This window comes from Gracilinanus agilis, chromosome 6 (genome assembly GCF_016433145.1).
Source record: "Gracilinanus agilis isolate LMUSP501 chromosome 6, AgileGrace, whole genome shotgun sequence".
Classification (NCBI taxonomy): domain Eukaryota; kingdom Metazoa; phylum Chordata; class Mammalia; order Didelphimorphia; family Didelphidae; genus Gracilinanus; species Gracilinanus agilis.
In genome coordinates this window covers 164,912,506-164,925,761 of record NC_058135.1, presented here as the reverse complement: position 1 = coordinate 164,925,761, position 13,256 = coordinate 164,912,506, and the positions used below count along the sequence as shown (strand labels likewise).

Here is a 13,256-nt window from a genome sequence, read left to right as displayed (position 1 = left end):
TAAACTAATCTAGTATGAGGTAACCAATATCAAGTGTTATTTTAAAAATAGGAACATTAGAAAATTATTTCAAAACTTCAATTGATAATATTCTGGTAAATTCGAGTAGCAATTTACCTGGAGAAGCAGCCTTTCAAAAGCCAGAAAATTATCCCACTTGGCTAACTGGGGATGCTTCAAGGTTTGGACTGTGGCCAGTCCAAGTTGCAGAAGACCACAGTGACTTTCCATGGCTCTGAAGTTTTTTTTGAAAAGCTGGATATAGGAGGTGAGCTGCCCAGGAGTAACTCGTCCTAGGGAAGAGGAAAAAAAAAAAAAGTTTTCCTTAGTGGTCCAGTCAAAATTTTGAATGAATTTGCAATAAAGTAGTAATACTTCTAGACATTCATGCAAATAACATTTCCTGGTGAATATATGGAGGCTTTCTCCATATATCAGTAATATAAACATATAATAGTAACAATAAAACATAAATATAAACATATAATAGTAATATAAAAAGCATAAAGGCATCGATATTTCCTTAAGAGAACTTTCATTTTGGAAAAAGATTTCATTTATAGTTGCACAAAGGGCTCTCCTTTTTTTATTTGAAAATTTCATTTAATTAATTAATTTAGAATGTTTTTCCATGGTTACATGATTAATGTTCTTTCCCTCCCCGCTCCCACCCCCCTCTCATAGCCAATGCACAATTCCACTGGGTTTTACATGTGTCATTGATCAAGTCCTATTTCCATATTTTTAATATTTGCATTAGGATGATCATTTAGAGTCTACATCCCCAATCACATCCTCTTGGACCCATGTAACCAAGCAGTTGTTTTTCTTCTATGCTTTTACTCCCACAGTTCTTTCTCTGGATGTGGATAGCATTCTTCTCATAAGTCCCTCAGAATTGTCCTGGATCATTGCATTGCTGCTAGTACATTCAATTGTGCCATAGTGTATCCGTCTCTGTGTATAATGTTCTCCTGGTTCTGCTTCTTTTACTCTGCATCAATTCCTGGAGGTCATTCCAGTTTACTTGGAATTCCTCCAGTTAATTATTCCTTTTTGCACAATAGTATTCCATCACCAACAGATACCACAATTTGTTCAGCCATTCCCCAACCAAAGGGCATCCCCCAATTTTCCTTTTTTTTTTTCCACCACAAAAGTATGGCTACAAATATTTTTGTACAAGTCTTTTTCCTTATGATCTCTCAAAGTGCTCTTCTTTAAAAAATCTTTTGTTCATTCATTTCAGGGATGTTCAACTCTTTGTGACCCCATTTGAGGTTTTCTTGGCAAAGATACTAAAGTGGTTTACTATATCCTTCTTCAGCTCATTTTACAGATGAGGAAACTGAGGCAAAAAGGCTTAAGTGACTTGCCTAGGGTCACACAACTAATAAGTACCAAGTTTTAACTTAGGAAGATGAGTTTTCCTCATTTCAAGTCCATTACTATATCTACTTTGTCACCTGGCTGCCCTAAGGAAAATCTAGTATAGTAAATATAATTTCCCCCATTTTTCAGGTGAGGAAAGTAATGTTCAAAGAAACAAAGATATTTAACAGGTAAATAGAAAGTGGCAGAACTATAAATGAAATTTACTCAAAGTCAGAAACCTAATTCCAACATTTTAACAATATACTTCTTCCTTGGTTAACTGGTTAACTGGTCTGGAATGTTGAAAGATTTCACTGGAAAAGAGTAACAAGAAATGAGGGATCACCAGAATTGTATCAACATTGATGACATATCCCATTTGGAGCAACAATCATCTAATATTTATTGAAGAGCATACTATATACTGGATATTGTACAGAAAAGCTCTATATAGTGTTTATTCCTGTCTTGCCTCAAACTCCATCTAAAACCATCTGCCTATAACATTCCAGAAGCCTGACATAGCTTCCCTCTCTTTCCATCTGCCAAACTACATTCCTTAAGCTGCAACTGCTCAGAAGTTATATTTTCTATAAAATCTCAAGTCATTTAACTTCTTTTTGTCTCATTGTTTTCAGCTGTAAAATGAAGGAGTTGGATTCGATGACCTTTAACTTCCTTTCCAACTCTAAAAATATTATCCCTTCATCTTAATCTAGATGAAAGAAGGCAATCAACTCACCTCTGGATAAAGGAATCAACAAATTTTTTCCACACACAGATAAAATTTACTCTAATTAAAAAGTGACATAGCATGGTTGATAGGGAGACTCTTAGAGTGGGGATGATGTGCAGACAAGACCTATCTCTAATACATATTAATTATATGACAAAAAGAAGGCCTTAAACTCACTGTACCAGGGTAAATCTTTTAAGGATCCAATTTAAGAGACAATTTGCTAATCTTTATCAGTGTAGGAAGTTTCCTACATGGATGAAATAATTGCTCCAGTTCACAAATAAACAAAAAGTTCTTCTAAAGAAACTGTGGTGGGCAGCTAGGTGACTCAGTCACTTGAGAGCCAGGCCTAGAGACAGGAAGTCCTGGGTTCAAATTTGGCCTCAGACACTTTATAGCTGTGTGATCCTGAGCAAGTCACTTAACTTCGATTACCTAGCCCTTCTTACTTTTCTCTTTTGGAAGCAATACACAGTATTTATTCTGAGATAGAAAGTAAGGATTTGAAAAAATAATAATTCTATACTCTATCCAAGCTGGCCTATTCCCTATTCTGTACACACAGCATTCCATCTCCATTCCTTCTGAGAGATTGTCTCCTTCATCCGAAATGTACTCCCTCCTCATCTCTATCTCTTAAAATAGCAGTCACTTAAAAGCATAGCTCATAGGTCACCTCCTCCAAGAGGGTTTTCATATGCCTACTAGCTATCTGCCCACTGCCCCAACAGCCCCACATTTTCTGTTATTTACTTTGTATATGTATATGCTATTTGAAGCCTTCCCCACTGTCACTAGAGTATGAACTTATTGAAGGTAGTATTTTTCCTTTGTTCATCTTTGTATCATAAGTCCTAGCACAGTGCCTGGCACATAGCATATAGTTAATGAGGTCTACTGGCTAGTTGCTTTCCACCAAGTAACTACAACTTTCATTTCACTGCTAGGATCCAGACTCAGTCAACGCTTTCATGCGCAGACATATAAGACATATGGTCTTAATTAAGGAAATAAATGTTTATCTTTCATAACAGAAATCCAAATAATACCCACGTTAGCAAGTTTGGAAATTGTTCCCTATTACTACAATATTCTCTTCCCTTTGTGGCCTAAAGTATCAAAAAAAAAGCAAACACACAGAAATCCATACAAAAACATGTGCAGAGAGTGCAAGAGTATGTGAGTAAATAGCACATACCCCACCTTCCCCACCTTTTTTCCATGGATTTATGAATAAATAACTCATATGCAAAGAAAATGCTACCCAAAGCAGTTAATAGGCTGTTGGTATATGAAGAAATTCTCAAATCATTGTTGATTTGAGAAATGAAAATCAAAACAATTCTAAGATATCATCTCATACCTATCAGATTGGCTAAAACGATAAAAGGGAAAATGACAAATGTTGGAGGGGATGTGGGAAAATGGCAATTCTAACATATTGTTAGTGAAATTGTGAACTGATAAAAACTATTTTTGAAAGAATTATGCTCAAAGAGTTAGAAAACTGTGTATCCTTTTTTGACCGAGCAATACTACTATTAGGTTTATTTCCTAAAGTGATCTGGAAAAGGAAAGAAAAAAACCTTTATGTTCTAAATTATTTATGGCCACTCTGTGAGAGCAAAGAACTGGAAATTGAGGGGATGCCCATCAATTGGGGAATGGCTGAACAAATTGTAGCATATGATTGTGATGTTAGAATACTGACCTGATAATCACGTAAATTTGGGGAAAAGATGGAAAGACCTACATGAAATTATGAAGAGTGAAATGAGCAGAACCAAGAGAATGTTGTATATAGCAACAGAAATACTGTTTGAAGATTACTTGTATATGTCTACCTACAGAGAAAGAACTGATAAATAAAAATAAGTATGACAGTTTATATATATATATGTATGTATGTATGTGTGTGTGTGTGTGTATAATATACATATCCAAATGTCTTATCTAATGGGGGAGGGGAGAGGAGGAGTTATCTGGGTGCTTTAATGTAACAAATAAAAAAATAAATTTAAAAAATTTAAAAACAGCATGTATCTCTCTTGAGCAAAACACAATGAAAAGACGCAGTTTCCCAAATGACAAAGTGACTAGCTAACAATGTCTCTTTGGGGCATATAACTTGATGAAAGGCTTCTAACACTACACATCAACTACTAGAGCTACAAGCTCACCTGAGCTTTGAAGAACTATATGAACTTTCATTCATGCTTTTTTTCCTCCTTTAACATCACCAGGAAGATTTACATGGTGGTTTGGAAACTGTTAATCTAGACTGATTTTCAAGGTACCTTTAAAAAACAATTCCTCTTAGGCAACTTGGAACTATGCCCAAAGGGCTTTTAAAGAATGCCTGCCCTTTGATCTAGCCATACCACTGCCCGGTTTGTACCCCAAAAAGATAACATGGAAAAATGTGTGTACAAAAGTATTTATAGCCATGCTCTTTGTGGTGGCAAAAAACTGGAAAATGAGGGGGTGCCCATTGATTGGGGAATGGCTGAACAAATTGTGGTATCTGATGGTAACGAAATATTATTGTGCTGAAAGGAATAAAGAAATGGAGGAATTCCATGTGAACTGAAAAGACCTCCAGGAATTGATGCAGAGTGAAAGGAGGAGAACCAGGAGAACGTTGTACACAGAGACAGATTCACTGTAGTATAATGGAATGTGATGGGTTTCTCTACTAGCAGCAATGCAATGATCCAGAACAATTTTGAGGGACTTACAAAAGAGAAACTATCGATATCCAGAGAAAAAACTGTGGGAATAGAAACCCAGAAGAAAATCATACAATTGATCACATGGTTCGATGGGGATATGATTGGGGATGTTGACTTTAAGTGATCACTCTATTGCAAATAATAATAATATGGAAATATGTTTTGAACAATGATACATGTAAAACCCAGTGGAATTGCTCATTGGCTCCAGGAGGTGGGAGAGAGGAGGGGAGGGGAAAAACGTAAATCATGTAACCATGGAAAAATATTCTAATTTAGTTAATTAAATAATTTTTTAATTAAAGAAATTTTAAGCAAACAAGCTAACAATAAAAAAACAATTCCTCTTTTATATTGAGTTTTCATGAGAGTCATTGTTTCTGTGTAGCAGTTAGGTGACACAGTGGAAAGAGTATTAGATTTAGAGTCAGGAAGATCTGAATTCAAATGTGACCTCAGATACTTACTAGCTACATGCCCCTGGTCAAGTCACTTATACCTATTTGCCTCAGTTCCTCATCTGCAAAATGGGCTAGAGAAGGAAATGGTAAACCACTCTATTATCTCTGCCAAGAATACTCCAAATAGGGTCATGAACGAAATTGAACCACAACAAAACTATTTCAAAAAGTGAAAACTTGCATCAACATAAGAAGAAAAAGTTTTTGTTACTCTTATTACTGTTACTGGGAATCAGTAATGATAGACAAATAACTTTATGATTTCAATTTATCAAAATTGATATCATCATACTTTACTGCTTTTTATAATGCTAACAAACTGAATCCAAACACAATGTTGGATCTATTAATTTATGAATTCTTTGAGCATGATGACTTAAACTTTAGTAGAAGAATTTTTGCTTTTTTTGTAGTTACTCAATAGAAGCACACACATATATATTTGGGGTGGGATACATTCCATTATAGCAGCATTAAAATAAAGAGCACTTTACCAGTGACATCTGTGATGATTTATTCAAGTAGACAGAAGGAACCCATACTTTGAAGACTGTATATGAAGTATAGTGTTTAGTTTTGAAATGGTTTCATGAAAACTTCCTTTGAGGAAAAAAAACATACTGGAAGATGTCAACAAAAATGGTGCTAATCAAATAAACTGAGTCAATGCTAAATTCACACTATTTTCCTCAAATTAATTAGACTCACCTCAATTTAACCTTCTATAGCATAACAAAGATTAATTTAGACTGAATCCAAAATGAAGGCAAATAATATGATTGCAGATCATAGATTTAAAGCTAGAAAAGACTCAGAAAGTCAATCAATACAACTCCTTGATTTTATAGATGAGGAAACTAAAGTTAAACAAAGTTAAATGACGTGTCTGCATAAAGATAGTGTTTTAGCTGAGATGGTAACTCAGGCCTTCCGAATCTAACTCTAGAACCCTCTTACCACCAAAAGAAATTTGGTATTCAATCAATGTCATTAGTGTAAAAGAGAATTCTTTACTCTATTGTCTATCCTGAGTTAACACTAACTTAAGTACCTCACTAGATTGTGAAGAAAGGATTAACTCTCCTTTGGCTGCCTTTTGATTGAATCTATACAAGTTTGAACTAAGTGAAGGATCTTGCAAACTATTTAGTGAATTCACACCTTCAGAAACTCAATCAGCCAGGATGAGTATTCACCTCTCCAGAAGATGAATTTTAGAAAATTCACATCCTTAGATGAGAACTTAACCCTCAGAAGCTGAGAACTTGAGTTTCAGAAGGTGAGAAGTTGATCCCACAGACACTGCCCCCCTGGGCAGTGCTAGACAACTTGGAAATTGTGATTGGCTCCTGTGAAGAGGGGAAGGGACAAGGAGCCACCATAAAAGCCAGATTGTCTTTGAGAAGATAGTCTGAAGAGAGTGTCTTCTGAAGGTAGTCTTTGAAGGAGCTTCGCTGGAGACTGTGGCTTGGATCCTGGGCTTGGAGCTGCACTTCAACTTAGACTCTGACTCCTGGACTACTTCGTTGGGTAAGTGAAAAGGACGGTCTCCTTTCCTAGTTTTTGGAGAGATTAGTTTCCATCTTGGAGGAGGCCACTGTGGTTACTCAACACCGGCTCTCCTGACTGGTCAGGACTAGTATAGGTATTTTCTCTAATCTCTTCCACATTTCTCTACTTTATTGTTTCCCCTCTGTTTTGTAATTGAGATATAATAATACTGGCAAATAATTTCATAAAATTATTGTCCAAAAATTAATTTTCCCCATTACATTTTGTACAATAGTGTTATTAATTAAATATTAACTTTCTTCTGAATATGATGCTCTAATAAAAAAAAAGAAAACAAAATTCCATTTATTAAAATCACAAATCAAGCTATCTGTAAATCATTAGAAAGAGATAGAGAAAAGTCAGAGAAAGACCAATGAGACTTTATAAAGGTATTTAGATTTTTTAAAAGGCATTATAGAATGGTTAGAAAATAACTAAAAATGGAGTTCCAAGAAGTTATGTCAGTGAGTAGTCAGAACCAACTTCACCTCTTCATTAGAAACTCAACCCTTTTGGGAGGGTTTGCTGGAAAAAAAGGAGAAAAGGAGGGAGGAGAAAGAAAGGAAAAAAATTGTGGTAGGGATTTTTTTCCTCTTGATTTTTCCATCCTTTTTTTGGCTAGATAATTTAATTCTCTGTTTTCTCACATTTGTCATCTATAGTTCTTTCTTTCTCAACTAGAGAACCATTTCCCTAGAGAGATTAAGCCCTTCATTCACATTTTTCAATGCACAGCTCACAGGATGTAATAGAAATGGAATAAAATCTATATTAGAACATTACTATTAGCATTCAAAAAGAATAGTTATCACAGAGTTGCCTGTGACTAAGCAGATGCCCATCAGCTGAGGCATGGCTAAATCAATTGGAGTAGATGAAATGGAAGGTAATATTTATTTCACTGTCAAAATAATGACTACGAGAGAGGACCACGGAAAGACTTACATGAAGTGATGCAAAGTGAAGTAAGCAGAAACAAGAAAACAAACAGCCACCACAACAACATAAATGTAAAGAACTATAGCAAAACAAGTAAAAATGAACATTATAAAATCATGAAAAGCATGCATGGTCCCATAGAAGAAAAAAGATAGCCCTACTTGACTCCATTGCAGAATCAGGTGTGAAGTATTGCCAATTTTTCTGACTTTTTTTCAGTTTTGCTCAGTTTTTCTTTTCTTCTTCTTTTTCTTTAAAAATATTATTTGCCATAGAATATATCTTTCTGGGATGGAGAGAAGTACTAGGCAAGATTTGGAGGATATGAAAGCAAAATAATTCATAAAATTGTATTGTTTTAAAAGATTTTAAGTGTCCTATGAATAGGACACTATGCATAAAAAAAGAAATATTGGGAACTGCTAGCAGGAGGAGCTGGAATGGGTAAATAGAAGGTGATAATGGAAGTAGGGTGAGTTTGGTCATATTGTTGACAAGACCCACAATTGGCTATTGTGAGAAGAGTGCAATAAACATCTTCCAACTCTCTGATTGATTATACAACTCTCGGGGGTCATTGTGATTCCCTTCATGTCATGCCCAGATAAATAGTACATAAGGAGACTTGATCCAGCTCTACCCTTTTTGGAGAACACTACTACAGGATATTAAAACAAAGGGGAAAAAAATCTTAGACATTACATTTGCAGACCATAATACAATAAAAGAATAATCAATAAAAGAAATATCATAAAAGATATGATCTAAATGAATGCTAAAAATTATTTCCTAAATAAAGGAGATCAAAATCTAAGTCACAGATGTAACAAAATCTTCATAAATAAATTTATGTCCTTGAACTCTTACGATTAAAAAAAAAGAATAGACTAATGAACTTCATATATGGTTTTAAAATTAGAAAATTCAAAATAAGCATAGAGAAAATATGAAAAAAGAGCAATTTTAATGGTGCTTAAAATGAAAAACAATCAAATTAGTAAAGAAAACAAAAAAGGTCTAAATTGAGAAAAAAATTGATGAATCGACATCAGAGAAACCAAATTACCAAAATAAAAAAATAAGAAAAAGGAAATCACATTAATCATAAATTCAGAGCAAGAAGGCACCGGAAAGGGCATTGCATATAATCTCTCCTCATTTTGCAGATGAAGAAACTGAGACACAGGGAGGCTAAGTGATATTCCCAAGGTCACAAAACTAGTAGGTGTATGAAGAGGGATTTGAGCCCAGTTCCTCCTTTTACTGAATCCAGTATTCTCTCCATTATGTCTTGACTAGAAAGGAAAGAAAATTATATGAAACTGTTACATACAGTACCAACTGTTACAAACTGTAACAATTTGTACCAACAAAACTGATAAATAATGTGAAATTTATTTGTGAAAATATAAAATGTCCAAATTAACAAAACAGGAAAGAGATAATCTAAACAATCCTATCAAAATCAAAGAACAAGCCAAAAATGAATTGCCAAGGAAAAAACTCCAGAAGCAGTTAAATTTACAAATTAATTCTAACACTTAGAGAACAAATCACTCCTTTAAAAAAAACAAAACAAAACAGAAAGACTGAAGCCTAACGAATCATACTTGTTGCCCAGACTATGATATACTATCTATTGACAGATAATCCAGGGTTCAAGGATTCAGAGTAGAAAAATTTAGAAGTTGCCTTTAGAGGAACTGAGGCCCAGACTATTTACGTCAATTGGTCAAGTACATACATACAGCAAGTGGCTGAGCTGGGATACTGTTCTAGGTCCTCCCAATTCTAGTTCCAATTCTCTTTTGACTTCGTGACTCAGCCTCTTAAGACACTGCAGCTGGTCAACAAAATTGAGTTAGAGAATGAGAACAGGCTGGATTGCATTTGGGAATTGTACAGTATTTTTTATGACCCTAATCTTCTTCATGAAACACAGGCCCATCTTTTCAACAATAATATTCTACCAATGATGCCATTTATGGTTGGGAGTCACAGATTAAAATTGCTGGTCATTTAAGGGGTAATGGATAGGGAGTTGTAAGTGATCTGAAACATAGAAATGAGGCAGAAAAGATTTCATAATCAAGAGATACTTGATCTGAAGAGAAGGTGGGTCAGGCATGTTGCAGGAGGGAGGAATAACTGATCCAGAGTCTTCATGTTCCACTAGAATTCTGGCAGTTAAGAGATTCAGAGGATGGCTCCTGGAGATTGGGTGGACAATCTCTGTAGGATTTGTGGAAGGACAAGAACAGAAGTCTCACAGGAGAGATCATGTAAATAGTTCACCATCTACTCTTGGAGGAAATATCCAGTTAACCAAATTGCAAAATGATTAAGTTCTCAAAGTCAAATGAGATTCTTATTTGGAATATTAATTTAATTAGCAAACTTTGTTGCCTTTTTTTAAAAAAACAGTTCAAAGATATGCTTTAGCCCAGAAATGTCAAATTTAAGGCCCCAACACAGCTTTAAAACGCCCCAGCTAACAGAAATAGATTAAAATGCAATAATAAGGGGCAGCTGATTGACACAATGGATACAGCCTAAGCCTGGAATCAAGAAGACCTGGGTTCAAATATGGTCTGGTATTTCCTAGCCATGTGATCCTGGGCAAGTCATTTAATACTGTTTAGCCAGCCCTTGCCCTTTTGTCTTACAGTTACTACTAAGACAGAAAGTAAGAGTTTTAAAAAAAGCATAATAGGAAAATATTTTAAACAAATATTTAACAACAAATTCAGTAAATAATATATATAATAAATATATATAAATATATAAATAAACTAAATAATAAATGAATTCTCTAAAGTAAATTAAAATAACAATACAATATAATATTAATTTGTGATTTGGTTTTCTAAGTTAAAATGTTACATCCTTCCTCTTTCAGTCTGATGTCACTGCTGCAGCCCATCATGACCAAAATTAGGCTTGAGTATATCTTTAGGAATTTCTCCTCAGTCCATTCCCCCCACCCAGGGTATTGATTTTATGTATTTATTTATTGCTAATTACATGTAATAATAAATTTCCACACCAGTTTTCCTAAGTTATATGATCAAATTTATAATACATATATAAGCCAGACAATTGCTTGTAAGCTCCGGGAGGGGAGAGGGAAGAAGAGAGGGAGATAATATAGATCATATGACTGGAAAAACTGATGTGAAAATTTTTCATTAAAATTAAAACATAAAAATAAATATGATCAAACTTATCTTTCTCTCCTCAGTCCATTTTAAAATCAGATACAGTAACATTCACTTCATGTAACAGTGTACAGAAATGTGCATTTTCTCTGGGAATCTTTATTACTATTAAATGAGTTGCATGGGCATAAGATGGGAGTGGGATGGGTGGAAATAAGACACTGTTATAAGAATAATGATTCTGTTAAGATCAAAAGGGGTAGAAAAAACCAGTGGAAATATACATCTGCCATGGAGGGGGAGGAGAAAGTCGGGGGGGAGGGGAGGAGTGAGGGGAAAGTAAGAGCATGAATTGTGTAACCATGTTAACATTTCAAAAAAATAAATATTAATAAATGCTTTAAAAAGGGGATAGAAATAGAATTAATTTGTAGCTGGAGAAATAGAAATCAGGCTTATGAAATTTTCTTGACCAAACCATAAAGAGATGCAGAGGATGGAGAAACTTTGTCAAAGGGAACCTTCTAAGATGGAATATGATGCCAGGCTCCTTTAAAAGCTTGATTTTAAAAAAAAGTATTGCTGAGAGAATGGAGTTGAATTTTATAACATCATAAATATAAAATGTCATAAATTGTATCATGATGGTTTATTCAACCACCCCCATCCCCACAAGAAAAAAATACAGGAACTAAGTTCTGATTATATGAAACCATTCAATCACATATCAGGAAGGAGCACAAACTTTAAGATATTTAAACCAATGCTAAGTCAGTTTCTATTCTGTCATAGAACAAAGAGCCATTGAGGCAATACTGGGGTCACCTCAAAGAAAATAAATAGCTCTCTTGAAAATTGTGCAGAATGAGTCTAGGGAAATCTAAAACCACCCAAAATATATGTGGTCTGGGATTTCATCAAATGTAAGTCACTTGAGGCCTAGACCTTGAGACAAACCTATAAACCCTACCAGAAATTCTAGAAAGTGAGGAACAGATTATTCCAATCCTAGTGTAGATTAAAGAGCTTCCAAGCACAAAGAAGCATTTCCTAACTGGGCCCATTCTGAGTTAAAAGGTGATTTCTGATGTAAAAAATATCATTAAGTGGAATGAAGCTACACACTCTCCAGTAACTGTAAGTTTAAGCTGTTAAAGCTTAAAACTGCACTGAGATTTTTGGAATACCTCTAATATATAAGATAAATACTAGACAATTTTTGAATGGAGGCACTAGCTTCTAAGGGAACTAGAAAAGGCTCTAAAAGAGAATGAGGAACATCAAGGAGAAGGGAAGCATAGAAAAAACTATAAGGTAAAATAGGAAAAAATTCTTATATATCATCCATGATTTAATGGGGGGCAAAGAAAAGTAAGGTACAATGAGGAAACTGTGCATACACAATAAAAGAAGATGTTCTTCTATTTGGCCCTCTGTCCAGAGTAAGAATTGTTCTTCTTCATTTAAAAGGTTAATCTCTCTACTTTTAGCACCACACTCATGTTTGCCTCCAAAGCAAGTTTATATAAATGTATAAGTGGACTGATGAATCTGGGGTGAGTTAAAAGGGTGAGATAAGCCTCTAATTATCCATCTACCAATCTCCAAAAGGATTTAGCATGAGGATATACAATTATCAGGAATACATAAAGTGTACAAAATGGAATAATGTGAAATAAGGCTGATGCCAGACTTTGGAGGGTCTTAAAAATCATCCTATAGAGTTTTTTGTTTTTTGTTTTTTTATCCTAAAGGCAAGATGAAACAAAGGAATATTTGCAGATACAAGTTGGACATAACCAGAACTGTGAGAAAAAATAAAAATGACCTTATTCTTTCCCTTCATTTCCCCAAATTACTAGCCTATAGTCTACAGGCAAAATACACTATAGCTTACTATTATTAGTTATAAGGGAAATGGAGGGAAAAGTTTTAGATAAATAAAACTCAAGGTTTCACATTTTACTTTATTCTTAATGTAGGGTTTTTTTCCTGAAAAAGTTTGGAGGAATCATTTTGCTTGGAAGGAAAGCATCCAAATATATATATATATATATATATATATATATATATATATATATATATATATATATATATATGTAGTCAATATTTTCTTATTTCTTTGCAGTGGCAAAAATCAAATTTATAATTTGGAAATTGTTAGTTTTACCAAGGAAGATAAGCAAAAGTTAAGAAGAGGAAGGAGCTACTGAGTTACAAATTAAAAAGAAAATATGTAAGTGAAAAGCTTTAATTAAAAATATCTCTATTGTTATAATGGAGAAGGAGAAGGACTATT

The 13,256-nt window shown here is 34.3% G+C and overlaps 1 protein-coding gene across 1 annotated transcript in view; it reads right to left on the bottom strand.

Moving 5' to 3' along the window:
- The window catches only part of SCFD2 (sec1 family domain containing 2), a 428,420-nt gene that overhangs the window by 342,365 nt on the left and 72,799 nt on the right, over nt 1-13,256 (bottom strand). The window contains exon 4 of the mRNA XM_044681730.1: nt 118-293. Within this exon, the coding sequence (XP_044537665.1) occupies nt 118-293 (176 nt within the window). The remainder of the gene's footprint in view (nt 1-117; nt 294-13,256) is intronic.